At 33.3% G+C, this 27,862-nt stretch overlaps 2 protein-coding genes across 2 annotated transcripts; both read right to left on the bottom strand.

Moving 5' to 3' along the window:
* Positions 1 to 848: 848 nt before the first annotated feature.
* Positions 849 to 27,374, bottom strand: LOC114762446 (alpha-copaene synthase-like). The gene is made up of 2 exons (XM_028951933.1): positions 27,166 to 27,374; positions 849 to 1,179 (listed from the first exon to the last, which is right to left on the bottom strand). Exons 1-2 carry the CDS (start codon positions 27,322 to 27,324, stop codon positions 877 to 879), a joined length of 462 nt encoding a protein of 153 aa, XP_028807766.1. The 5' UTR covers positions 27,325 to 27,374; the 3' UTR covers positions 849 to 876.
* LOC114762444 ((-)-germacrene D synthase-like) lies at positions 20,519 to 22,964 on the bottom strand. Its single transcript, XM_028951931.1, has 7 exons — positions 22,818 to 22,964; positions 22,432 to 22,720; positions 21,929 to 22,307; positions 21,590 to 21,808; positions 21,329 to 21,467; positions 20,951 to 21,199; positions 20,519 to 20,867 (listed from the first exon to the last, which is right to left on the bottom strand). Exons 1-7 carry the CDS (start codon positions 22,941 to 22,943, stop codon positions 20,568 to 20,570), a joined length of 1,701 nt encoding a protein of 566 aa, XP_028807764.1. The 5' UTR covers positions 22,944 to 22,964; the 3' UTR covers positions 20,519 to 20,567.
* Positions 27,375 to 27,862: the final 488 nt, after the last annotated feature.

Here is a 27,862-nt window from a genome sequence, read left to right as displayed (position 1 = left end):
GTGAATAGCTAAATTCAACTTGTTAATTTATAAATCTCTGTTGTGATTAGACAAACAACACAAACTTGCTGAGGAATGCAAATTTATTATGGATAGTTAATGCGTATTTGTAAATTGCTGAATTAAATTTATTAATGCAAAAGTTCCATGACTCATAAAGCCCCAAAACAAGTCGAATACAGCGCAGGTTTAGATTCATTTGAAGATAATTCAAATCTATAATACTAGTTATTGTCGTGGAAAGGAAATGTGATCTTGATTATTTTTAGTAGAATTATGAAAACATGCCTTAGCACTTAAAATTTGATTTATTGTATGAAGTTTTTTTTTTTTAAACATCTGATATATTGCACGTGAGAATCTGTTAGTTAGGAAATAATTTTTCAGCCATTGATTTATATTTTCTAATTTATGTACTATGTCATTAATCTATTTGAAACCGCATAGTTTACACAGGATCAACATACTTTTATGCATCAATATTTCATATATAATAAAAATATCAAACATACATTTATTCATATGAAAAACGCAGTTTTCAATTTAGAATTTTTAACACGAAATTTGAGGAATTACTTTTCGATCACTCAAATATTCAATAAAAGTATAACATGTTTAAATCCAAAAAGCCGTGTGACAGGTCAAAATTAAACTCGCAAGGATCTGTAGTATTATGGAAGGTTCTTTAACGTAATAATACATTTTTATTCATGCCTCAAACAAAAGAGAACAATAAACAAACTTCAATTCTTAAACAAACACAGTAATCAATAACAGCATAGTTGGATAACCTAGGAAGTAGCTAGATCACTATTACACGCGGCAACACAACGAATTCAAATGACAAGTCCTAAATATAAAATATATAAAGCTGCGTCACGGCTCAATGGGTATGGGGTTCAAGAGGAGCTGGACGACATAATGTTTGAGAGACTTGCCATTGGTAAATCTGTCTTCTTGATTTTCATAGACAACCTCAATCCCTTGGGCAAAATTGAGGACAAAACCAAGCGCGGACTTTGGAACATCATGTGGATTGTTCAGGCACTCCTCATTAATATCCTTCCAGTAATTTTTGATGTCTTCATCGAGTATTTTATAGGCTTCTTCTTCTGAAATTCCATACTGCTTCATGCAACATTCCACTCCTGAAGCAACATGCCCTCTCTCCTGCTCAAACTACATGTCCATGAAAAAAAAAAAAAACAGTAAAACTATTTGTATTTGTTTCTTCCAACTAATATAAGGATTATGTATGTGCTTTATGACATCACTATTAATCTAAAATGTAAGGATATATAAAAAGAACAATAGTTTATATACTTACGGGCAAAATTTTAAAGTCTTTATGGCCGCAAAAATTTGGTAATTGAATTTTGTTTTAAATCATGCCCCTCCTCGATTGCAACAAACTGTTGGCATGCTTTTTTTTTTTTTTTGGGAAAACATATTATTGTAATCTTTAATTTTAGTGAAGGACGAGATTAGAACGTCATATATTTTCTATAAATTTAAAGATATCAATAACCACTTCTTCATAACCGTAAAATTAATTAATTTTGCCCTATAATTAAGACTAAAAGAAACATTTCATTTGAAACATCAAAATTAATTGACATGGGTAGAATCCTTCGTGTCTTCAGTTGTACCTTATGAGAGGCCATGTCATCCATGAGTCTAGCAATAAGTGAGCCAGCCCTAACTATTTTTGGATTTGTGGAAATCCAATCAAACACCTCTTTGGTTGCAAGGTTTCCGAGGCCCAGAAATGTAGTTATCTGAAGTGGGAAAGTGGAGGATACAACGCCATTATCCTTGTACTCCTCATAACTTGGAATATAGTTTTCATTGCACCATTTTGCTTCCATCAAGTATGCCTTCGTCAAGTTATAAAACTACAACCAAAAACATGTACGTAATTAACTACTAAGTTACAAATCGAATAAAATGTAACATCCTTCAAGATCACTTATAGCATACCGCTTGTTTAACAAGTGGGATCACAAAATTTGACGTTCCTTCTTTTGCAGTTACCATTTCCATTTCATTGCACAGTACTACAACTGCTTCAAACACCACTTTCATACACTCTGGAAGAGATTCAATGGGACTTATATCCCATCTGATAATCAAATAATAAACGAAATTTATCAGTCATGTATAAGATTCAAGAATCAGTGAAAAGATTGTTAAATGGCCCTAAAATATATATATATATATATATATATCTGTGATTAATTAAACCTGTGGAAGGCCTCTGTGAAGAGTTCAAGTTCTTCAAGTGTACCATAGGCATCATAAGTATCATCAAGAAGACAGAAAATAGCAACCATTTTGCCAACTAGCATCCTCGCTGTGCTAAACTGAGGCTCATAGGACAAGGCCAAAGACCAAAAGTAGGCCTCCACCAACCTATCTCTTGCATAAGGGACCTTTCTCACAAACTCTGATCCTTGCCACCACCTATAATACAAATTAACAGTAGTGTTCATTGTTATATCCTACAAGTCATTACTAGTTAAGAGAATACAACACTTCACTTACTTGGTGATATTGCCAAGTTCTTTTTGATGCAGTTGCTGCAGCATATTGAAATCTAGTTTTGCAAAGTTGAGCAAAATTTTGTGATTTTGGGAAGTATCTTGTTGCTGATAGAAAGACATGTAATGCTTTGCCTCTAGCCTACGCAATCTCTTGTGCAGAGGCTGACTTAAGCGGTGGTTGACACGTGCATGGAGACAAGGGCTCAGTTGGGTGTTATCTATGAGGGATTTAAGGTAAGTGTAAGTGAAGTGAAGAGCTTCCTCCAGTATGCTCTCTCTGTGAACCTCAAATTGTGTAGCTTCATACAACGCCAGCATTCCTTCAACATCATCTTCGGTAAGACTTTCATTATTACGCTTTTCCTTGATGTCCTTGAATCTCTCAAATACATCTGATTCATACGTATGTATATACCAATTAGTAGAGGTGCTTGAAAAGAGAAAAGTAACTCTTCTCATTAAACAATGCAAATATAATAGTGACGAAGTTTGAACATACCAGATGAAACGGGATATCCATGTTGCCTGAGCAACCGAAACAGTAAAGCCACAAAGTGAAGATTATCACCTCCATCCTGCCTAATAACATTGTTGTTGCTGGCATAAATGCTGCGAATATTTGCCAATGCTTCTTCAATTTCATGTTCGAAGTGGTAGGAAACTCCCAAACGTTGGACCCAGTCAATGAAGCCTAGCTTTTCTGTAGGACTCTGATCGTTGGAAGATATAACCTTTTTTAACTTCTCTTTCTGTACCTTATGTTCCACATTGTCATCAACTTCCTGAAAAATTCCCAAACAAGCATGTAATTTTCATATCCCAAACCGCACAGATAGGTAATTTTAATACATGTTTAATTTAAAAAGAAACAAACAAGCTAGCTAGAATGTTCGATCAATATAAGTTGCATATAATTACAAACACACACACACACACATATAGAACACCTTAGATCCTGAGGCATATTGAAGAAACACATTGCCCCAGATGTTTGGAGCAAAATTGGCACATCTTCTTGTGTTGTCACGATGAGATGCTGCAACAGACATGGCTTCTAGTTTTGCAACGTATGTAATGCGTTTTTTATGGGAAGCCCCTGGTACGTATTGAATCAATTTATAGAGGATTTCATTCATCGAGTCTACTTTCCTGTGGGGTTAGGTGGGGCCTGAGCCTTAACTGTACATGAAGTTGCCTGGTAAAAATGGATGGGCAGAACAATTTTGAAAGTTACGCGTACTACTTTTAATTAAATTGTTCTCTTTCTAGAAATCGTTCAAACATTAAATACTTTCATTCAGGTCAGGGAAATAATTTTCCAATTCAGAATAAGAATGAAGCGTGGTTAAGTTGATCAAGCTAAGGGGTTAATTAATTGTTAGTCTAAAGCAGAAGCAATTGCCATAAATTAATAAGCGTGATCAAGTTTAATTGTTCGTCATTAACAAACGGGTGCGTCCAACTTCCAACTTTAATTAAATCAAATTAATCAAACCATGTTCATTTTCATAGCAATAAATTTGGGAAATGAAGTCAAAGAGTATTATTCAAATGAAGGATACATGATATGACTTTTGATGATCTTAACTTTCTTTGGGAAATTTCTTCCTTCCCTCGTACCTTGAAGGATCTCGTTTGAATAATAAATTATGTTTCACATGCATTAATTAATTTTTCACCTTTCAATTCAATTGCTCAAGTTCACCTTCAAAATGATATCACAAATGAAGCCAAGCCTTGAATTGAATCAATCAATGCGTGGAGATCAAAGCATAGTGCTAGCTTATGTATTGTATTAGTCGAAATGTCATCACAAGAATTTTCACGTTAACATCATGAGTCATAGACAGTTTTGTCATAATATAGTCGTAATAATTTAACTTCTGTTGTTTACTGCGTATTTTCCATTTTTATTCTGTTGAAAGGATAAATGCTTCCAATTTTTATATCTATTTTTATGCATTCAACTGCTTGTTATATTTAATTCATTTTTGCGTGCATTAACTCATTGTTATAAAATGCACGCATCGAATTTTCGCTGAGTACTAGAGACATGGATAAATCTTCTTCTCAATAACCATAAAAATTTAGATGAGAGGGTCAATAAAGTAGTCTCTTTATTATATATTTATGGCTGAAACTCAGTTATTCCATATTGGCCCAGACTTGACCATGGCAAATTAAAGTAACAAGTCTTATATATATAAAATATAGACTGAAATAAAAGAAAGTCACATGAACTTCAATTAATTCACAAGCAAACGCCATCATTTCATAAGACTTGACCACAACAAAGTAACAAGTCTTATATAGAATATAGACTTTGGACGAGTACATCGGACCGATTTTGTTTATTTACAAAATTACACCCATTCTAAATACTAATGATATAGAATTCTCCCACAACGCTCAAATATAAAGCATTTTAAATTATAAGTAAGACATATTAGTTTAAAATGAAATTCTTCATAATTAAAATTTTTATTTATAACTGCCTGAGTTAATATTTACAACTCATTTTTTAAAAATTTTTATATTTCTTCCGAAAATATGATTTACGGGTGTTTGGTCGGCCATTAGCATCCACAGCATAAAGAGTAAGAGGCCATTTTTTAGGATTTTTGTTTAAGGAAAAATAAAGTTAGATCACAAATCAATAAATTAATTATAAATAAGTTTCTCGAGTTTAGTTTATTACAAGAAATTAAAGTTCCTTGACATTTGGAGATTATGGGAAAAGACATAACTGTCCCTTGACCATTCTTCCTTCTACGTTTTGGCCGCTGTATTGTTGACTCTTGGTGGTTGTCGTCTGGCGCCCCATGTCGTTTCCCACGGGTGCTTCCTCAGGGACAGCTAGTCAACGACGTTCAAGTTTCGCCTTTTTTTTTAAAAAAAATTGTTTTTAATTCCATGCTTAAATTTTTTTAAAAAAATAATTTATGCATTAAGCAATCTTTACCTTTAAGTGAGAAGTATTTTTCTTTTTCTATTTTACTCTTATCTAATTGTTTTTTTTATCACCTTTATAAAAGATTGATATTAATTCATGATTATTAATATTCCAAAAAAATTCATTCATTCTTTTCTTTTCCCCCCTTTTTTTATAAATGAAATCTTTATTTTCATAGTTTGATTTATTTGAGACCTTAGTAGGACAATTTTTTTCCAAAAAAAAAAAGGTGGACCGAAAGAGGCAAATCAAACGTGTAAGAGATATGCATGGACCAAAATAATTATCCCCAAAAATTCTCTTATATGAAACACGAGGAGTATATTGAAACCATGCATTTTTTTCGTATGCGTGGAATCACACATCAAATTTCTGTTGACAATCACGCATATGCAAATTTTATTATCCCATTGGTCGCATTTTCATTCTTCAACTATGCACGACATTATTGGTCATCAAAAAAGGAACTGTGCACAGCATTGGAAAGATAATGAAATCCTATGCAAATATAATACTCGTGTTTAATGTAGAATCTGATTGTAAGCTGATATTAGTCTTATAAGTAAGACACATTTTGTATGTTTATCAATTTTTTTGAATTAATTCTATTAATATTCTTTCAACAATAATCAAGTAGAAGAGGGAGAAAGAAATTAAAGAAAACACTTAAGATGTTTTAAAAAAATATATATCATGTTAACTAATTTAACTGATATTCTTAATTTACTCATTAATTAATTAAGTCTTATATTAAGAATTAGAGATAATATATTGAATATATCGTCGTGATACCTTTGGACTTTGCTTGTTACAAAGCCTAAAGCCAACGTGACTACTGATCAACACCTGCAAAGATTAGTCATAGTATTAGACAAGATTATCCAGCGTGGTACTTTTATTCATGCCCTAAACAAATTAAAGAGAACCAGGAACAAACCTCAATCCATAAACAAACATAATATTCCTCCGGTCCTTAATATAAGATCTATTTAACTAATTTGATTATATTAAGGAAGTTAAGTAAGTTAGTTAGTTATAAGAATTGTGACACGTTTTTCCTAAAATACCATAATCATTTTCTTAATACCCCCTCTCCCTCTTCTAGCTACTTGATTATAGTTGAGGGAGTATTCGTGGGGATAATTTAGAAAAAAATTGATAATATGAGAAATGAATCTTATATTTAGGACCAGAACAAACTCAACAATTGGGTCCTATATTAAGGACGGGAGGAGTATATTCATATCACCATCAAACTTGGCACATAACAACAAATTCAAATAACAAGTCTTATAGTCTAAAATACATAAATAAAGCTACTTCATGGTTCACTAGGCATGTGGTCCAAAAGGAGTTGGCCGACGTAATGTTTGAGGGACTCGCCATTGGTGAATCTATCTTGTAGATTCTCATAGACAACCCCAGACACCCTAGCCCAATTGACGACATGGTCGAGCAGAGATTTTGGGATGTCGTATGGATTGTTCAGATACTCTTCATTAATGTCCTTCCGGCAATTTTTGACATCATCCTTGATTATTTTGTAGGCTTCTTCTGATGAAACTCCATATTGTTTCATATAACATTCCACTCTTGAAGCAACATGCTCTCTCTCGTGCTCAAAGTACATGTCCATGCAAATAAAACCATAAAACTCTTATTTATCATTTCCTCTAAATAATATAAGTATATATGATATATTTATTTTCAACAGAAATACGTGTAAGGTTTAGAAGTATCGAGAACATCTATACAATTCAAATGAAACCAAAAAGAATGGTATAATTTACTCTTATATTATGTTTTTTATTATTAAAACTCGATATCAAAATTTTAAAATATACATGCATGAATGAAGTTTTGTTGTTTGTAAGTAAATGCATATTATGTTTTCTTATTCAAAACGTTCAGTTACTATGAGTATATAAATGCCCACGCATATTGTACCTTATGAGTGGCCATGTCATCCATGAGTCTGCCAATAAGTGAGACAGCTTCAATTATTTTTGGATTTGTGGAAATCCAATCAAACGCCTCTTCGGTTGCTAGGTTTCCAGGGCCCAGGAAAGAAGTTATCTGAAGTGGGCCAAAAGAAGACAACTCCATTATTCTTGTGCTCCTCATAGATTGGGACGTACTTTTCACTGCACCATTTTGCTTCCATCAAGTATGCCTCGGCCAAATTAATAAACTACAACCAGTATATGTAACTAACTAAGTGAAAATGAATAAGTGTAACATCATCTGTGTTGAAATTAAGTTATAAAGTCATTGCTTCTTTACTGCTTGTTTAACATGCGGCATCACAAAATTTGACGTCCCTTCTTTTGCAATCACCATGTCGATTTCATTGCAAACTTGTATAACTGCTTCAAACATCGCTTTCATGCTGTCTGGAAGTGATTCAACGGGACTTGTATCCCATCTAATAACCAAATAATAAGAAGGTATAGTCAAGTCGTTTATAAAATTGATGATTAATTTTCACTTTTCAGCAATAGGATTGGTAAATAATTTGGCCCTATAATCTGTTATCAAACCTGTGGATGGCCTATGTGAAAAGTTCAAGTTCTTCAAGTGTGCCATAGGCGTCATAGATATCATCAAGAAGACAGATAATAGCAACCAATTTGCCAGTTATCATTCTTGCAGTGCTGAGTTGAGGCTCATAAGACATGGCTAAAGACCAAAAATAGGATTCCACAAATCAATCTCTGGCATAAGGGACCTCTTTGGGCAACTCTGATTCTTTCCACCTCCTGCAATACAATAAACAACACCGCTTAAGTACTATCATATGTACACACACCACGGATCATTATTGTTAACACATATAGCACTTCATTTACTTGGGAATATTGCCAATTTCTCTTTTATGCAAATGCTGCAGCATATTGAAATCCAGTTTTGCAAAGTTGAGCAACATTATATGATTTTGGGAAGGATCTTGCTGCTGGTAGAAAGACATGTAATGTCTTGCCTCTAGCCTATGCAATCTCTCGTGCAGAGGCTGACTTAAGTGGTGGTTGACACATGCATTGAGACAAGGGCTCAGTTGGTTGTTATCTATGAGGGATTTAAGGTAGGTGTAAGTGAAATGAAGAGCTTCGTCCAATATGCTCTCTTCGGGAACCTCCAATTGTGTAGCTTCATACGGGGCCAACATTCCTTCAACGTCATCTTCAGCAAGACTTTCATTATTAAGCTTTCCCTTGATGTCCTTGAATCTCTCAAATGCATCTATTTCCTTTGTATGTAAACTGAGCATACCAATTAGTAGAAGTGCTTGAAAAGAGAAATGTAACTCTTCTCATTAAACAATACAAATATAATTGTGATGAAGTTTGAACAAACAAGATGAAACGGGATATCCAAGTTGCCTCAGCAACCGAAAGAGTAAAGCCACAAAGTGAAGATTATCACCTCCATCCCGCCTAACAACATTGTTGTTGCTGGTATAAATGCTGTGAATCTTTGCCAATGCGTCTTCAATTTCATGTTAGAAGTGGTAGGAAACTCCCAAACATTGGACCCAGTCAATGAAGTCTAGCTTTCCTGAAGGACTCTGATCGTTGGAAGATATAACCTTCTTTAACTTCTCTTTCTGTATCTTATGTTCCACATTGTCATCAACTTCCTGAAAAAATCCCAACAAGCATGTAATTTTCATATCCCAGACTGCACGGATAGGTAATCTTAATGCATGTTTAATTTAAAAAGAAACAAACGAGCTAGCTAGAATGTTCGATCAATATAGGTTGCATATGTGTGTGTGTGTGTGTAGAATACCTTAGATTCTGAAGCATATTGAAGAAACATATTGCCCCAAATGTTTGTTTTGCAGTAAAATTGGCACATCTTGTGTTGTCACGATGAAATGCTGCAACAGACATGGCTTCTAGTTTTGGAACGTAATTTGTTTGATGGAAAGCTCCTGATATGTGTTGAATCAATTTATAGAGCATTTCATTCATCGAGTCTACTTATGGAAAAAAATGGATGGGCAGAAACTTTTGGTAGTTACGCGTGCTACCTTTAATTAAATTGTAGCTCTTCATGAAATCGTTGAGAAATTAAAATACTTTCATTTACGTCAGGGAATAATTTTCCAATTCAGGATAAGAATGAAGCGTGATTAAGTTGATTAAGCTAAGGGCTTAATTGCTAGTTGACAAACTCAATTATTTTTATATATTTTGATATCTTTTATATGGGTTTTGTCAACTTAATTAGTCCTTTTGGCCTTAATTGATTGTTAATTGATTTAACATATTTTATTTTGAATTATTATTTTGTAGGGGCAAAATTGTCATATTTTGGTTTAATTGTGAGTAATTGATTTTTGAGGACAATTAATGCTACCTTATTCTTGAATTTTGTTTGCAGGTTTTTGGAAGATTTAAAAATTAAAATTAAAAAAAAAGAAGAAAAAAAGAAGGAAAAAAATAAAAATATATAATAATAAAAAGGGAGCAAAACGCAACGTCCCCCAACCTAATATACTATAATTTAAACATCTTCATCTTGGAGCGAAGCGAGGCGGGCTGGCGGCAAGAAAAGAAAAGGAAAAAAAACAGAGAGGAAGGACCAAAGGAGGCGCTCACGGGGCTGGCGGCGGAAGAAAAAGAAAAGAGGACCAGCAGCGAGGAAGAGAGAACGAAGGACCATAGCTTCACGGCGAAATCACTCCTCCAGATTCCATCTTCATTGTTCTTCATGGCTGAAACGAATTGGAATTTTGGTGGAGCTGTGGTGATGGTTAGGAGCAGCTAAATCCTTCCAATTCTCTAGAGTAATGGTTATGGCTTGAACTTAGAGTTTCAAAGGGGAGTTTCAACTCTTCCAATCTTTACTTCTTTCATTGTAATTGTGATTTCTAGGTCTTAGAATGAATTTTATAATGATTGAATGTGCTGTGATGATTTATATTTGTATTGAGATTGGTTGTAGTTGTTAGAATCGTTGATTAGCATTTAATATTATACTGTGATTAGCTTTAATTTCTTTACATTGTACTGGGTCAGACTATGTTTTGAAATTATTGTGAACATTCAGTGATAATTCAAGGTGGCTTGGTTATTGGACTAAATGTTAATTGCTTTTCTTTGATTCTCTTTGGCTAATTGTGCTGAAACAATTTAATTGTGAGTAATTAATATGCAAGGTGGCTTGGTGTTGATTATTCTAATTAAACCGAATCTAAGGGGTGGCCCTTAGAGTCTTTTGAATTTAGTTAACTCCCAAATTAATTCAAGTAATGATAGCCTTAATCATTGTGCTAGAGGATTGCTTTTTCATTTCCTGTCACTTGCTAATTCTCTTTATTTATTTCATTCATATCCATTTTATAAACTAAAAATCCAAAAATTATTTACTCATTTTGCATCCTTTTAAATTTTTCCAATTAGTTAGTTAAAAAGAAAATCAATCCCTTTCCAAGTCAATTCTTTATTTTTGATACTTAATTTGCTTAGGATTTCAAATAAAGGCTCCTCAAAGTGAAACGACCCGAGTTTTGTACTATATTGTATTGCTTGGATTTATTTTTGATTGGGAACCACAAGACAAACGACAAAGGCTCTCATCACTAGTCTCCAGCAGAACCTTTTGCCGTAAATTAGTAAGTGTGATCAAGTTTAACTATTCATCATTAACAGACGGATACGTCCATGTTCCAACTCCTAATTAAATCAAATAGTCAAACCATGTTCAGTTTCATAGCAATAGATTTGGGAAATGATTATTTAATATTTCAAAAAAATTCGAATTGTTTAATTTTTTTATCACCTTTATATATACAAGATTAATATTAAGTCATGATTATTTCATATTCCAAAAAAATGCATTCATTCTTTTCTTTTTTCTAACCCTTTATTTTCACATTTTGATTTATTTCAGACCATAGTAGGATAATTTTTATCAAAAAAAAGTGGACCAAAAGCGACGAATCAAACGTGTAAGAGAAATACATGGACCAATATAATTATTCCCAAAATTCTCTTATATTAAAAACCTGGGGTATGTTGAGACCAATGTTTGCAAACTCGACTGGACCTGCCGGTTCAGGCCGGAAACCGGCCAACCGGCCGCTTGTCCGGTCTAGTTCTCATCTAGACCGGAAAAATTTTAAACCGGTGTGAACCGTTCTGACTCGACGTGAACCGGGCGTAAATTGGAAAACCCGCTGGTTTGGACGGCTTAGCCCGGTGACTTGAAAAAATAAACCAAATGGAGAATATGGAGCGAAGAAGAAGAAACAGAAATAAAAAAATGACCTCTGCCTGCCTCCCGCTCTGCAAGTTTACCTTTTGCCTGTTGCAACTACAAGTCAGTTGACCTTGATCTATTTCCTTTCCTTTGAGTTTATCTAAAACGAAGGTGAGGAAGTGTGTACTGTGGAGGCATGAAAACGAAGAAAGGAAGAGGAGCATCTGAAACGAAAGAAGACGAGAGAGGAAACAAATGGAGAAAGAGGAAAGAGAGAAAGGGGAAGGAGAAAAGAAAATAATTGCAAAACGAAAAGCCTGGTGAGTATTCAAATTTCATAGAGTGAGTGATGTGATTTGATTAATGATTCAGACTTCGAAAAACGTGAGATGCTTTGGAAATAATAATAACGGAGAGAGCAAAATAAAATTTGAAATAAATTAAATTAATATTAAAAATATATTAATTGCTAACAATGCGGTTTATATTTCCCAGCTAAAGATATATGAGGCATCAACATAAAACATGAAACCACAATTTAAATTGGGAACGGATTTAGTGGAGTATTATTTATTATATATAATTAATGTATTTTATATATATTATTAATGGCACACAAATATTATATATATTATTATAATTACAAAATAAGTCACATATTATTAATTTTATGTGTAAATATTATGTTTATTATTTGACATTTGTTTTTATATCTTCACTCTATTTTTATTTAAAATAACCAATATAAATTTGAGAATATGTTATTTTAATTAATACCGGTCTAACTCCGGGTTGATCCCGATTTGACCCACTAACCCTTAACCCACTGTCTCGACTGGTTTAGTAACCGGTCCGGTTTTCAGTACCTTGGTTGAGACCATGCATTTTTTTATATGCATGGAATCACACATCAAATTTCTGTTGATGACGCATATGCAAATTTTATTATCCCATTGGCCGCATTTTCATTGTTCAACTAGGCACAGCATTGTTGGTCCAAAGAAGAAACTGTGCACAGCATTGGAAAGATAATCGAATTCTAGATCAAAAAAATTTGTTAAGTTATTTATTTGTAATAAATAGATATTATTTTTTCTAAGACATCTTTACTAATTATATGTATTAATTAGAACAATCATTTGATTGAATATTTAACATATACAACTACTATAAGGATTACTTTAAAAAAAAATGAGATAAAGTAGATTGAGGTATGATCTTATATTTAAAAATAAATTAAAAATCAAACTAGTTCTTATATTAAAAACTGAAAGAGATAATTTGTAATATATATTATCGTGACGCTTCTGGACTTTGCTTGTTACAAAGCCTAAAGCCACGTGACTACTGATCAGCACCCGTAAAGATTAGTCGTAGTATTAGACAAGATTCTCTAACGTAGTACGTTTATATTCATGCCTTAAACAAAATTAAAGAAAACCACAAACAAACCTCACTTCATAAACAAACATGATACTACCTCTCGATCCTTAATATAATAGCTTATTTGATTTTTATTATAGTTCTAAATATAAGATCTTAATCTATTTTGTTTCTCATACTTATCCATTTTTTTAAGGTAATCCCTATAATACACTTAATTAGTAATAATATTTTTAACAAAGACAATACATATTTATTACAAATAACTAACTTAACTTATTTCTTTAATCTCTACTCAAATTAAGCAATTAGCTCTTATATTAAAGGCTGGAGGTAGAGTATCCATGTCACCATCAAACTGGGCACACAACATATCAAATTCAAATAAGTGAATAACAAGTCTTACAATCTAAAATATATCAGTAAAGCTACGTCATGGCTCAATAGGTACCCGTGTTGCCAGTGAAATTGAGGAAGAGAGGGGGAGACAAAAAGAGGAGTGGGGAAAGACAATGGGAAACACGTAAAGCAGGCGATTTACCAAGCAGAAGTGAAGGAGTCATATCCGGTTACAATCTCTGAGGACTTGCTAGAGCAGAACTAAAATAAAGAAAGGATAAAACATGAAGCAAAAAATGATGGTTGAAAAGGTAGCAAACAGAAGGATCTTATCTGTGTTATTTATTTACCAAATCCGTGCGTTGTCCTCTTTCCATTTACAAATACCAAATGCAGCAGTAATTAGGCCATTACACCTGGTTGTTGGTTGTATCTAGTGCATGCGCATTAATTTGATGCCAAATTTTGAGGATGATTCCCCTCCAAATGAATTGCAGGAACAGCAATACATGCAATGGTTTGCAATAAATAACAAGAGACGTTGGATATGGCACACTTGGGAAATTTAGAAAAGGAGAAACTGATGAGCAAAAGTTTGATGGGGTCCAATAATTGCAGAGAGAAGTTACGTAGAGAAGGAACCAGAGGACCGGGTTGGTGAGTTGCTTCACTCATTAAACCCAGACTCATCAAACTCGTTTGCTATAATATTCTATTCATGCTTCCTTCAAAATATGGCCACCAAAAACGGAAAGAGTTTCCATTTTTATTGATTTCTACAACACACATCTCTCAGTGAATGGTGGGAGAAGAGAGAAAAGGTGCTATTGGGAAGTTGAAATCTGCAAATTAAGCGTCTGCATCAGAAAAGAGCACTGCTTACTGCCTTAGGATCAAACAAAGGAACGGTGGCGAGTGATGAGGCAACCATCGGGTGAAAGGGATATCAAGTGCCCAAGGGTTTATGATTATATGTGTGTGTTTATACTCCTCCTATCCTTAACATAAGACCTCATTTGACTTTTATTTTAGTTTCAAATATAAGACCTCAATCTACTTTGTCTCTCATATTTATGTATTTTTTTATAAAGTAATCATTCTAATAATAGTAGTTCTAACTAATACAATTCACTAGCAAGGATATTTTAGAAAAGACAACACCTATTTATTACAAATAACTAATTTAGCTTATTTTCTTAATCTACTCAAACTAATTAACTATCTCTTACATTGAGGACCAGAGGTAGTATATTGTTATTAGGTAGATAGGTAGATGTTGTTGACTCACTTTGATTACAACTTTCCACCATTTATGAGGAATTATGCTAATTAACAGCCTACTTGGCTCAATGACTTGTTCCTTCTCTCCCCCGTAACATTGAAGAACCCCCTCTGCTAATTTCTAATTAACATCGTCACACTGCATCCAACCAACATACTCTGCCATTTGTATTAGGTAATGAGCTGCTTGGTTCAATCGTCAATTTACAATATGCTCTGTCAATTAATGTTAGTTTTGGAAAAAAATATTAAATTAATTGTAAGACAAAATTATCATCTGTGTGTAAAAAATTGACACAAATCTAAAAGATTTACAAATTTTAAAAAAAATCTGAAAAATTTACTATATTATAAAGGTAAGTAAAAATATTTATATTACTACATCAAAAATATTTATTTGTGATGTTTTTATATTTTTAAAGATAAAAATTATTATAAACATTGAAATATTTAAATATTAATTTTTTAATTGTATTAAAATTCAAGTAATTTCTACATGTATTAATTTTAATTTAAAACAGTTAATATTAATGCCAACTTTAAATATATATCTAGTAATTTTATATTTACTTCTCATATTTGTATCATCATATATATATTTCTAATATTATTTTTGTTGAAAAAACTGGAGCTGGATATCAATCTGGTTTGAGTCGTGCCAGTAGACACTGTTCTTAAGAGTTATTCCGCTACTATAAGTAAATGTAGATGTGACACTTCCCGGGATTAAACAAACCTTTTCTGCAGCAAACAGGGTGACAAAACAGTAGAAATAGAAATATAACCCAGCAACAGGGAGAGGAGAAGAGAAATGCAAAAGAGAAGACGAATGGTCATAGGCTCAAAAGCAGTGTGTCGAACACACTATCTTGAACCCCTTTATATAGGCCACAGAGTATCTGAACATTGGGCACCACACTTATGACAATAAACACGATTAAATCATCAGTTTTAGACATTGGCACAATAAACTGTATTTACACCTTCGGTTATGTATGTTAGATACATTCCAAAATTGAATTTCAGATGTTGGTGTCACGACCTAATTTTTTTGAAGGTGCCTGGAGTAGAAATATAAAAGATCTTGCACTCAGCCTAAACATATATAAACGATTGTATAACTAATGTTTTTAAGGTAATCATAAACAGAAGAATCTCATTGAACAAAACCTTCATCTACTAGCACATATAGTTGTTATATTCCAAAATATAAAGCTACTTGTAGAAATTATCCATGGAATCTCCACTGTAAATCAAACTTGCCCAACAATTCTACAGTGGCTTGCACATTTTTCTTTTTTGAATATTTGGGGGTCTGCGCCCCAGCACCAATGTATATAATTACATTACAAAATAACCTAAAAGACTAGGACCTTATCCAAGATTACGTGGAGCATCTAACTAATAAAATAAAGACATATATGTACTCTTGTGGTTACTTTAGCTAGCAGTTACTCAAAATAAATTTACAAGTTCTGGATCATTGATAAGACTCTTCATGGCTGAGCTAGCAGTACAGACTTTGGAGTGCTATCTGAGGCCAAAAACAATCTACTCGTAAATAACATCTCATTTATCCAATTTAAATGTATTACTAAAAGAAATGAATGAAATAACTTTAAATTTGAGTGTTAATATGGCAAATTATTTAAGATTTATACAATATGCAACCATAAATTAAAAAAGTTAAATATGTGATTAGACTCAATAAATCAGTAAAAACAATTTTCATAATAGAACAACTTGTTATACATAAATAATATAAAATGTTATATCACACGTAGGACATCAATAGAACGAAACAACAAGTGTGGCTTGAAGCCACTAATGCAAACATGGACACATAGTCTATAAGAGGCAAGTAACCAATCGAGCATAGCTGGAGCCACGAAACAAGCACAGCCAAAGCCCCGAAACAAGCACAAGGACTATGCCCACGAATATTCAAGCGAGCTCGAATTTATCATGACACGCCAAGGACTAACAGTACTGGTGCTAGTAACCAGCGTTCTGTATTTAGTCCTCTCAAAATATGTACAAGCATGCATGGGATCAATCATCGTTGACATATTAATATATGGATATATATTATTTCTAATAATAAAATCCTTTAAAGAAGATTTTGTGACAGATGATCCCCAGGATATGAATTTTCAAACAACATTTTCAAAACTTCTATCCAAATTCCAAACATAACTATTAATTAAAAGAATAAAGTGCATGGTAAAGAGTAAGAGTACATCTTGTTCGACATAGCAAGTGAAATTATTCCTTCAACAAGTAACATGTTAAGACATTTAATAAGTAAGACAAATTTGACAAGATTTTAAATATGATCACCTTGATAAAATGAAAAATAAAGAAAAACTGAAAGTTTAATTGAGTCAATAACAATAAAAGCTTACTCATAAAATTTATAATAATGAGATGCTATCCACTCACCTACTGTGCTCCCACCTTTAAATAGTTTTGGTTTATAAGACCTTGAGATAAGTTCACTCCTCAATCCCCTAATAACCCAAAATCAAAATGTCAAAGCTCCACTTATATAAATCACAGACTTTCTTATTTATAAATTTACTGGCATCACATTCTTATTTATAACTTCTTTGCTTCCCGTCAATAGCACACCCCGTAATAATAAATTTCAATTTCTCTACATACAAGAGCGACTAGCTCCTACTTCTTCGAGCACTTCATTGAAACCAATGATTATATCCTAACTAATCCAAATAATATCTATTTTACTCTCCTCCATCAAGATATCATAGCAACACCTATTAACAATTCTTTTCCTCATGTAGGCATTTTACCAAGCATCTTAAAGGCATTCAAAATTAGTTGGCAGGACTAACATTCACCCAATCTAAGAAAATTCCCCAAACATTTTTTTCCATTAAAACTCATCATACGAATTAAAATAAACAGCACCACCCAATCACAAGCATCAAATGATTCCTCCGATCAAGATTGTAAATCACCTTTCAACATATAAGATCCTTCCTACCTCTTCTAAACAGACCCAAGAGTTCTTCTTTCTGAAATTAACTAGATATAACCGTGAAGGAAGAAGAAATATGGCTCAAAATGCCTTTAATCATGCACCTTAGCAGAACATAATCATTTTTCCTTAAACAGGCATAACTCTTGACAACAACAGAAAGAAAATGGCAATGAAGAGATACTAGAGGCGCCAAAAATTTTTACAACTCCTCCTTGTATTTCAGCTATGAAAGTCACTTGAGGAGGAAGAGAAAGAAAGCAACGAACTGAAATATGAAGGAGGAAGAAGCAAATATTAGTGCTGAACAGGGGAAGGAAGAAAAGAGAGAGAGAAGAGGGGGGGGGGAAAGAACTTTGAATGAAGGAGAAGACGGCAGGAGTGAATGTCGACGACGGTGGAGTCGGACAGAGGTGAAGAGTGGCTGGGGTTTTTAGCTTCAAGTCGCAAAGCTTCTCCTACATCTACTCCCTTTCTCGCTGAAAAAAAAAATGGTGGCATTGTTTATCTGATGCCACTTTAGTTTTAGTTTTAGTTTTTTCAAAAAATAAACTAATAAAATAAAGGTTTTTGCAACAGGTGTCTAATGTTGTCTTAACTCGCACAGGGAGGAAATTGCCAGTTTTCAACTGTATTTCTTTCTGGTGGGCTGTTGTCGTATGCACAAGATCGTCCCTCTCCTCTAGGCCCATTCACTAGCCCAATAATATAAGATAGTATATATATACTTGAGCTTCCTTTCTCTTGAGTAATGTAGGATTTCACTTTTGACACACCCACTTATATTCACAACAATTTTTTTATTTGATTATTATATTTTAAAATATTGGATATAACTTGAGAAGGAAGCCGAAAAAGCATGAGAAAGAAATCCCGCAGATTTTGAAATGATAGAGAGAGAAAGGATTGAGGGGGAAGAAACTTCAAATTTTGAAACTCCCATCTTTGCACTCTAGGAGAAGTATCTGGAAAACATGCCACACGCAAAATTAAAATTTAAAAAAGCACGTAGCCCAAAATTAAACCACTACTGTTCATAGAACAGTATTCTGAGTGAGGAGCCGTTATGGAGGTGAAAATGAGCTGGCTTGTAGTTGATTTTATTTAATATTATACATAATTATCCTTTGACCATCCTTTTCTTTTTACCGCTGTCCACCATCAGATCACAACTAATTAAGAAGACCGCATACCAATCTAATTAACTAATACTAACTCCTATCCTAAACATAAAAACTAATTGACTAATTTGAGTAGATTAAAAAAATAAATTAAATTAGTTATTTGTAATAAATAAGTATTGTCTTTCCTAAAATATCCTTACTAATCAAGTTTATTAAGTAGAATTACTATTATTAGAAAAACTATCATTAAAAAAATACATAAATATGAAAGATAAAGTGGATTAGGATCTTATATATTTAGGACCAAAATAAAATGTGCTATGATTTTCTTTGCCACTTCCAACCAAATCAAATAAATAAGGGAAAATTCATCTTTCAACTCTTATACTTTTAATTCGGCCGCGATTCAATTTCTCAAGTTTGACTTGTTACAATTTAATCCAGTTTTAATATGTTACGACTCGGCCCTTAAAATCGCTAAAACTGACTCAGTCCTTGAGAACTCGTCTACGTGACAGAAAAAGGAGTGAGGAAGGAAGAGGAGAAGAGATGCCGTGGCTGAGGAAGCTGGATTAAGTAGTCCAGCAAGTTAGACTCTGTAATATTGTTCAGCTTTTGAATGTTATTTGATGGAACGCTCTTCATGTCCCACAGTATGAAACTTTTTCATCAGCTTTATTTGGCTTCAAAGAAATCGGATTATGAGAGGTGGTTGAAATGGATATTCCGTTCTGGAAATGAGGTGGCCAAGGGACATTGCCCACGAGGGGAAGGAGGCGTTTGATGGGTTTGGTGGAAGGAGGAAGGTGGGCGTGGGAGAATTTAATTTGCAAAAGAGCTGAGGCTCCACGAACAGTTGTTTCGGGGTCCTCTTTAGAAAAATCAAAAATCTGCTGCAACTCGTGCCCACCTTCCTCATCCGTCACCTCTCTTCTCATCTTTCTTCCTCACTTTCTCTCTCTTTCCCCTTTCCAAATAAGAATGATTTGGAGCTTATTAAGATGCCACCTCAGCTCTATTTTTTGCCACATGGATGAGACTTAGTTTTAGCAATTTTAAGTACTGAAGTCAAACTTGAGATTAAACTTGAGGACTACCAAGTTAAAAGTATCAGGATTAAGAGATTAATTTTACTAATAAATAAACATCAAAATTTTGTTTTCCTCCACTTACCTCCCTTCCCTCCTCTTCGTTCCCAACTAAAATTTTACTCACAAATATCATATTCTCTTCGAAGCACCTTGATTTTCGGATCCGACTTATACCCAACTTACAGCTGCGGCGTTGCTCTAAGAAAAATAAAAAATATTTAATGCCGTTTGTTTGTCTAAGATGGGGGGGGGGGGGACTCCCTTGCTCATATAAAGGCAACATACTCTTCTATAGATATGCTTGGTCCTATATAAAAATGATGATTAGCATTTGTCCAAAATTTAATGCATATTTTTATTTTTACCTACAATTAATTACATGAATCTCTCGTCTTTCATTTCCACCCATTCTCTCTTACCTCTTCTCTCGCTCATTCTCTTTCTCACTCATCATCTTCAATCAAAAACACACAAACAAGCTTATTCCCAAAGGACACGAGAAGATACATTTCACCCTTGACGTAAACAAAAACACCCCATATATATATATATATAAAATATGCCACACGTTGAATTTTTCATGATACTCCTGAGTAAAACCAAGCAACGAATTAAGGAAACACTAATATAAGATAATGATCATATTTATGGCACAGGGTCAAGGATCACAAGTTGAATAGAATCCTTCATGAGTCCTCCAGAATGCGTGAAGTTGTCGACATCCTTGTACATGACATTCATGAAACGAGTCATGTTCAGAACTCGCATCAGAATGGGCTTTGGCATCCCTTGGCTAATATTTGGTCTCACACACTCTTCATTAATATCCTTCCACGCACTCCCGATCTTCTTCTCAAGTTCACCAATCGCTTCCTGCTTTGACACTCCATAATCCTTCATGTAGCATTCTATCAGTGACGCAATGTGCTCTCTTTTCTTCTCAAACTGCATCAATAACTATATTAATCACCAAATCTTCACCTTAATTCCTAGTTCGAAAGAATTAATGTGTGTATATGTGTAGTTACCTCACTAGAGACAATGTCATCCATGAGTCTGCAAATAAGTGCAGAAGCGCTAATGACTTTAGGGTGAGTTTGGGCCCACTTGAAGACATCCTCGGAGGCTATGTCTCCCATGCCGATGAAAGAAGCAGCGGAAAGAGCTGGATAACAAGTTGATACTGTTGATACGTTCATGTACTCCTCTGTTGTCGGAATATGCTTCTTATTTAACCATCTTGCTTCTGTCATGTAGGCTTCCACTGCCTTTTTAAACTGTCATCAACCAAATTACAGTATATTTGATGTCAACGGTCACGTCTGGTCAGTTTATAGTTTCAAAAAGTTGCTGAATTGATGATGGTTAAAAGAACAAAGTCATTCATATGCATAATATATATATACCTCTTGTTTGGAATAGTAAACACTGTATGATCTTCCTTCTTTCCTCATGTCTTCATCTATTTCTTGGAAAACGTTCAACAGTTCCTTGTAAAATAATTTGATATACTCTGGGAGATTGTCCAAGCAACGAATATCCCACCTGCAAGCATTAATTCGACAGTAGGAAAACCAGAAAAAGAGACGGTGAGAGAGAGAGAGATACTGATTTCTTCCAAATAGATAGATCAAAACTCCAGAATCCAGATCAGAACTGATATAAACCTCTGGATCGCCTCGTTGAGGAGTTCTAGTTCATCTATAGTTCCATACGCATCGAATGTATCATCAATGATGGATAGCAGGGCAATCACTTTGGTCATTATGCTTCTAGCTTTAGAGTACTGAGGCTCAAAATAAACCGTAAGAATCCAAAAGCATAGTTCGACGATCCTGTTTCTTGCATATGAAAGATTTCTTTGCACATCCAATTTGTTATACCACCTAAACGTACGTAGAGACCAAGAATTATTAAAGCGAAGTTTCTTGCATTTCATAATCAATATAACATTTTTCTCAAAGTGACAAACTAGTTGTTTTATCCCAAGAAGCCCGAGAACTCACTTGCAGAGATTGCCGAACTCCTTCTGATGCAGCTTTTGGAGCATATTGAAATCTAATTTCGCCAGCTTCAGAAGAACTTGATTACAGGAAGGATTCAAGTGATATATGGAAATGTACTTTCGTGCCTCTAGCCTTGGCAATCCCCTGTAAGGACACTGCTTTAAGCTATGGCGGAGTTTTGCTGCGAGAAAAGGGTTTGATTCAATGGTGGTGATGGAGCGATGAAGACGATTCAAAGTGAAAGCAAGCGCTTCGTCTAAAATGTCCTCTCCATGGACACTGAGATGCGAGGCTTCGTACAAACTCAACATCCCTTCAACATCTGATGCTATCTTTTCACTGAAGCTTCCTTGCGCATCCTTGAACTTGTTGAACATATCTTATACATGGTAATTAATGAAATATACGTTTATATATTTAGTTATTAATAAAACATATATATTGAAGGAAGCAAATTAAACTCATAGTAGCATACGCGCGCGCACATATACACACACATATACCAGGTGAAATGGGATATCCTTCTTGCCTCAGTAGCTTAAAGAGTAGAGCGAGGGAATAGAGATCATCAGTATGAGTTACAGTTTCATTATTTTGCACGTAACTGTTGTGAATTTGCTTCAATAGTTCACGGATCTCATGTTCAAAATGGTACGACAACCCCAAGCGTTGAATTGAATCAATCAGTTCAAGTACTTTGGTTAAGGGCTTCTCCATCATTGGAGATATGAGCATCTTCCCCACTTCTTCTTTCACTGTTTCAACTTGTTTCCCCATTTCTTCATCAACTTCCTACACAGTTTTTAAGCAACTCATCATTATCAAGTAAACCAAGATAACAAGAAGTATATATATACATATAGAGAGAGAGAGAGCTTCAAGTATATACCAAAGATTGGGAAGCATATTGAAGGAAATAATCCTTCCAAAGAGTAGGATGATAATCTGCAAGATGTCGACGCAAATGGGTTGATGAAGAAGGAACAAGGGTCGTTGAAGCAGCAACGATAGACATCTCGTGAGTCTATGTCCTTAAAAAGGAAGACAAGGTTTTTCGTACTATATGTCGACCTTGAGGTTGAGTGTAGCCACAGTGTAGGGTATGTGTGGGTATTTATAGGAAAAGTCAAAGCATCAATTCATTAAATTATTCTTCTTAATTAATTTGCTCCTCTCACCTGGCGGATTAGAATCCACGCACGTTTGTCACAATTTATAAATGGCGGGTCACTCGTGAAAAAGTTAAAAGAAATAGATGGGCACACCTCATTTTATTTTTCTAATTAGTACCTCCTCTCCTAAATATAACAACTAAATGTAAAATTTGTTATAACTTAAAGGAGTAGTTAAATGCATAGGATTAAAAAGTGCATTCTAAAAAAACCAACAAAAATTTATTATAAATAACTAATTTAACTAATTTTTTTATTTTAATGAGTTAATTATCTAGTGTTTTTATTAAGAATGTGAGTTAGATTTTATCCTAGACTGATTCGTTAAGGAAGACACTAGATGTGTGAAAAATTATCCATTCTTCTTCCATTGACTTATGTCTTTTTTTTATTCCTTCAAATTAAAATATATCATAAAATATATTTTTTCTGTAATTATCATATTAACTTATGTCTTTTTTTTAGTAATTTGTATATATAAAAAGTGCTTCTGATAACAACTATCCAAACACTCTCACTTCTCAGAATCACTTTTTTACAAAATCTATTCTTCACAGAATCTATTTTCCCCAGAATCTATTCTCCAGAATCACTTTTCCAAACCACGGTTTGGTTTCATCCAAACACACCCTAAGTTGTTCGTTAAGCAATTAACAGTTGTTTAAAAACTTGTGCTCAGCATCAATTTCATTCAAATAATTTAATTGAAAAAGCATTTAATCAAATAGAATTTAATTGCAAAGATATGAAATAGCATGCCATTTTTAAATGAGACTTCATGAAATATAATGAAGCGCGCGTATTCTTTCTAGACAAGTAGTTATATAAGTAATTTTTTTGGGTGATAAGTTATATAATCATTTAATATTTCATGTTTAGGAAAGCAATGGCATGTTAAAATTGGGGCAATACTCATATAAAGTTTTTTATATTTATTACGTCAAGTTTTCTGATCACAATGTCCTATTTTTAAAATATTAGCATTTAATAGCATTTAATTATAAATTCATATAAAATAAAAAAGGACATATAATGATGTATGGTAAAAAAAACTTGATATAATGGATATAAGTAATCTAACCTAAATTTTTTTCTTAAAATTATTCTCTTACTATTTTAATTTCTTTCAATTTATTATTTCTGTTAAATATATTGCCCCTCATTTCATTTTCATCATAAATTAGTGTGAGGGCTAATTAACAGAGCCTGAAAATTGTAATGTTATGATCGGGATAAAAAGCGAAGGAAAATGAAAGGAAAAAAAAGTGCAAAGATTACAGTAAAAATATTGTGTACTGACCAGAACTATGAAATGAGGATATGCCACACTAAAAAGGTGAATGGGCTTTTGCGAGTGCCAACAAAGTGGGCCCCAGGGATTTTAACTAACCCATCGTCTGATATTGTCGGGCCGAGATCCTTCCTATTTGGAGCCGTGCTAACAATTCAGAGCACACATTATAATCGTTTCTGGCCCAAAAGTAATTTTTATAAAAAAAACAATTATCTTCTGAATTAGTGATGTCTTGTCTCGGAGCTAAGTTGAAGCCACGAAAGGCCATTGAAAAAAAAAACAATTTTATATGTATAAACAAAATTCCTTTTTTAAAAGAAAATATAAGAGAAAAACCATTACGTGATTCAGAAAAAAATATGGTAATTACTAAAATTTTTTATAACAAGTGAATGATATGTTTCCAGTACCATGACAACATAATTTATGCTATCCGCTTATCATAGGAACCTTCTGATAATTATATTTTTTTAGACTTATAATGATTTTTCGAGGTATTAGCGTGAAAAAACATAAACACGCAGTTTGTTTTTACATACACCAAAAAAAAAACTAAATTAATTTTCTTATCATTAAAAGTCACTTAATGACTATAAAAAGTTTTTATTTAATTTTGTCAATCAAAAGCAAATATAGTTGGGATGCGTATGTTATGAGTCCCACATTAGGGAATCTCACAAGTATTGTGAGGTTTACAAGTTCAAGGGGTTCTCCCTCCAAACATGCTGGTCTTTTGAGATTGAGCTTTCCTCTTAGGTTTATACTTATCACATTGGTGCTTTCATTGAGAGTCGACCAATCAAGAAAGGGCTAACTGTGGAGTCTTCTGACCGATAAGAAGACCGAGTGAAGTGCCATAGAATGAAGCCAATCACACCAATGTTGTAGGGTTTATAAGTTCAATGAATTCTCCCTCCTAATAGACTAATCTTTTAGAATAAGCTCTCTCTTTGGCCTTATGTTCATCATAGTCTAGCCGTTCTCATTCTTCCAATAGAATTTAGTTAATAATGCCAATGGATAACTCTTGGTCATCCGTATATTATTATTTGCACATTTTTAATAATTATAAAATTCAAAATAAATAAATATTATTTTCTTAACAATCGCTTATCAAAATGTAACATTTTATTCTCTGAAAACAAAAAGTTAACTAATTATAATTTTCAAATTTAAATCATATAAATTAGGTTGGGACGATGATTTAGATATATCACAATGATGCGAAAACGCACTCAAACCTCACCAACTCAGTTACTGTCATTTTCATCCTTTTAAATTGAATCGCACAATTATTAAGAATAATTGAGGCGTGGTTAGGTTAATCAAACTAAGGGGTTAAGTTAATATAACTAATTGAAGTTAAGAATGACCGAAATCGACAATTATTTGCCTGAAGTATAGAGAAGCTATTAACATAAATTAATAAGTGGCAGTGATTTTTTTTAACATTTCATTAGCTTTTCTCAGATTTTGTTGCCCATAGAAAATGTCAGTGCCGTCAAGTTTAATTCTTCGTCGTGATCTTCTTTTTCTTCTTCTGTGTTTTTTCTTTTCTTACAATAAGAAAGGGTAAAGCTCAAATATTAATCACATGACAGTATTATAAATTAAAGTAGGGCATCAAGATCCCAAGAAGATTTGGACCAAAAAAAAATTATCCAAAAGTATCAAATATACGAGTTAGCTAGAAGTTAGATTGGTGTAAAATATAGAATATCAATTTACTTTATCTTTTATATTTATTATTTTTTTCAACTAATTTAGTAACTTATAAATTAATACATAATATAATATTACACGTAGATAATTTGTTTTTATCAACTAATTTATGTGAGTTTCTTAATCTATTTAAATTAATTAAATAGCTCTTATACATATTAAAAATGGCAAGGAGTACAGATTAATTTTATTCATTATCCTTCGTATTGGGTCATGTGTGTTAATCACATGAGATAAGAGGGAAAAAGAACATATTTTTTTTATTAATAAAATGCTAAGATCAAACAATACAAATAACAATCAACCCTCTAATTGTAAAAGTGACGAACATAGAAACAATTATGCCCTTGTTTAAAGGGTGCATTAACGTGCGCCAGCATGGACATATGAGAAGGGACCAAGTTAACCTTTCTCTAGGTGAGGATCCAGCCTTTCTATATTACTCCCAGGCCCATAATCCTTTATATAGACTTGGGATAGTAGCTAAATGATTAACACCCAATTTTTTATTAACCAAAATCTAATACTACTCCAACAATATGTATAATGAATAAGGAGACTATAAACTACTACTTCCGGTCCTTAATATAAAATCTAGCTAGTTAACTAGATATTATATTAAAGACTGGAAATAGTATAAATATATGACAACAACGAGGTTGATGCTCATATAGCCACAGGATCCACCAACAAAGCTGTAATGGAATTCTTCATGATGCCTTTGGCATGATTGTAATTATCTTCTTCTCTGCAAAGCATGTCCATAACACGAGCTAAGTTCAGAGATGGCATCAGAGAACGCCTGTCCACTTCCAAAGGTCCAAGGAGTTCTTCGTTCATGTCCTTCCACGCATTATTAACAACCCAACGAAACTCTTCAATGGCTTCTTGCCTTGTCACACCATGTTCCCTCATATAGCAGTCAAGAACCGACACAACGTGCCGTCTTTTGATCTGCTCAAACTGGTCGCACACAAATTAAAAGGTTTCAAAATCACCAAATTAAAGGATCTTCATTTTAATTATGTATATGTCATATAATTAAGTACCTCATTAGAGACGATGTCGTCCATGGCTCTGCAAATAAGGGAAGAAACTTTGACAAGCTTAGGCTGACTTGTAACCCATTTGAACATGTCCTCAGTGGCAAGATGTCCCAACCCAAAGAAAGATATTGTTGAGAGCAATGAATAACAAGAAGTTATCATTGCTGCCTCAAGTTACTGTTCTGTTGTTGGTGTGTAGCTTTCATTGAGCCACTTGGCCTCTCTCATGAAGGCTCTCGCCGCCTTCTTCATCTGCCATCAACTTATTATTGTGTAAATAAATATAGTTTATATTAAATAGGAATAAAGTTAAAAAATTATTAAATTTTAAAAAAAAACTAATAAAATTTAAAGTTTTTCTCAACTTATGTGAAAAATGCTAAAACTGACTTATAAATAAAATCAGAAAAATATCTTGATATTTGATATTTCTAGAAGTGCAATTTTATTTCTCGGGTAAAAATCACATCAAAAGAAATAATGAATAAACTTATATAAAAAATTATGAGTAAAATAGCATCATTAAAAAGGCCAGGAATAAAATTGCATATGAGAAATAAAATTAGAGATAAAATTACACTTTTATTCATTTTTAAATATCTTGTATTTTTTTGTCAATATCATATTTAAATAATAGGATTAGAAGTACTCCTCTGGTCCTATTTATAGGGTAAAAAAGAAGATATTTCTTGTCTTGTTT

The sequence above is a fragment of the Neltuma alba genome, unplaced genomic scaffold (genome assembly GCF_004799145.2).
Source record: "Neltuma alba isolate B1F8T4 unplaced genomic scaffold, ASM479914v2 tig00011214_pilon, whole genome shotgun sequence".
Lineage (NCBI taxonomy): Eukaryota > Viridiplantae > Streptophyta > Magnoliopsida > Fabales > Fabaceae > Neltuma > Neltuma alba.
The sequence above is the reverse complement of the archived record's forward strand: the minus strand, read 5'-3'. Positions and strand labels throughout refer to the sequence as shown.

Coding starts and splice junctions, on each gene's coding strand:
- LOC114762444 (XM_028951931.1), bottom strand. CDS start 22,943: ATGTCTATCGTTGCTGCTTCAACGACCCTTGTTCCTTCTTCATCAACC. Junction 21,468..21,589: donor CTCAACGAGGCGATCCAGAG/GTTTATATCAGT, acceptor TAATGCTTGCAG/GTGGGATATTCGTTGCTTGG. Junction 20,868..20,950: donor ATGACATTGTCTCTAGTGAG/GTAACTACACAT, acceptor TTATTGATGCAG/TTTGAGAAGAAAAGAGAGCA.
- LOC114762446 (XM_028951933.1), bottom strand. CDS start 27,324: ATGATAACTTCTTGTTATTCATTGCTCTCAACAATATCTTTCTTTGGG. Junction 1,180..27,165: donor ACGACATCGTCTCTAATGAG/GTACTTAATTAT, acceptor ATGGACATGTAG/TTTGAGCAGGAGAGAGGGCA.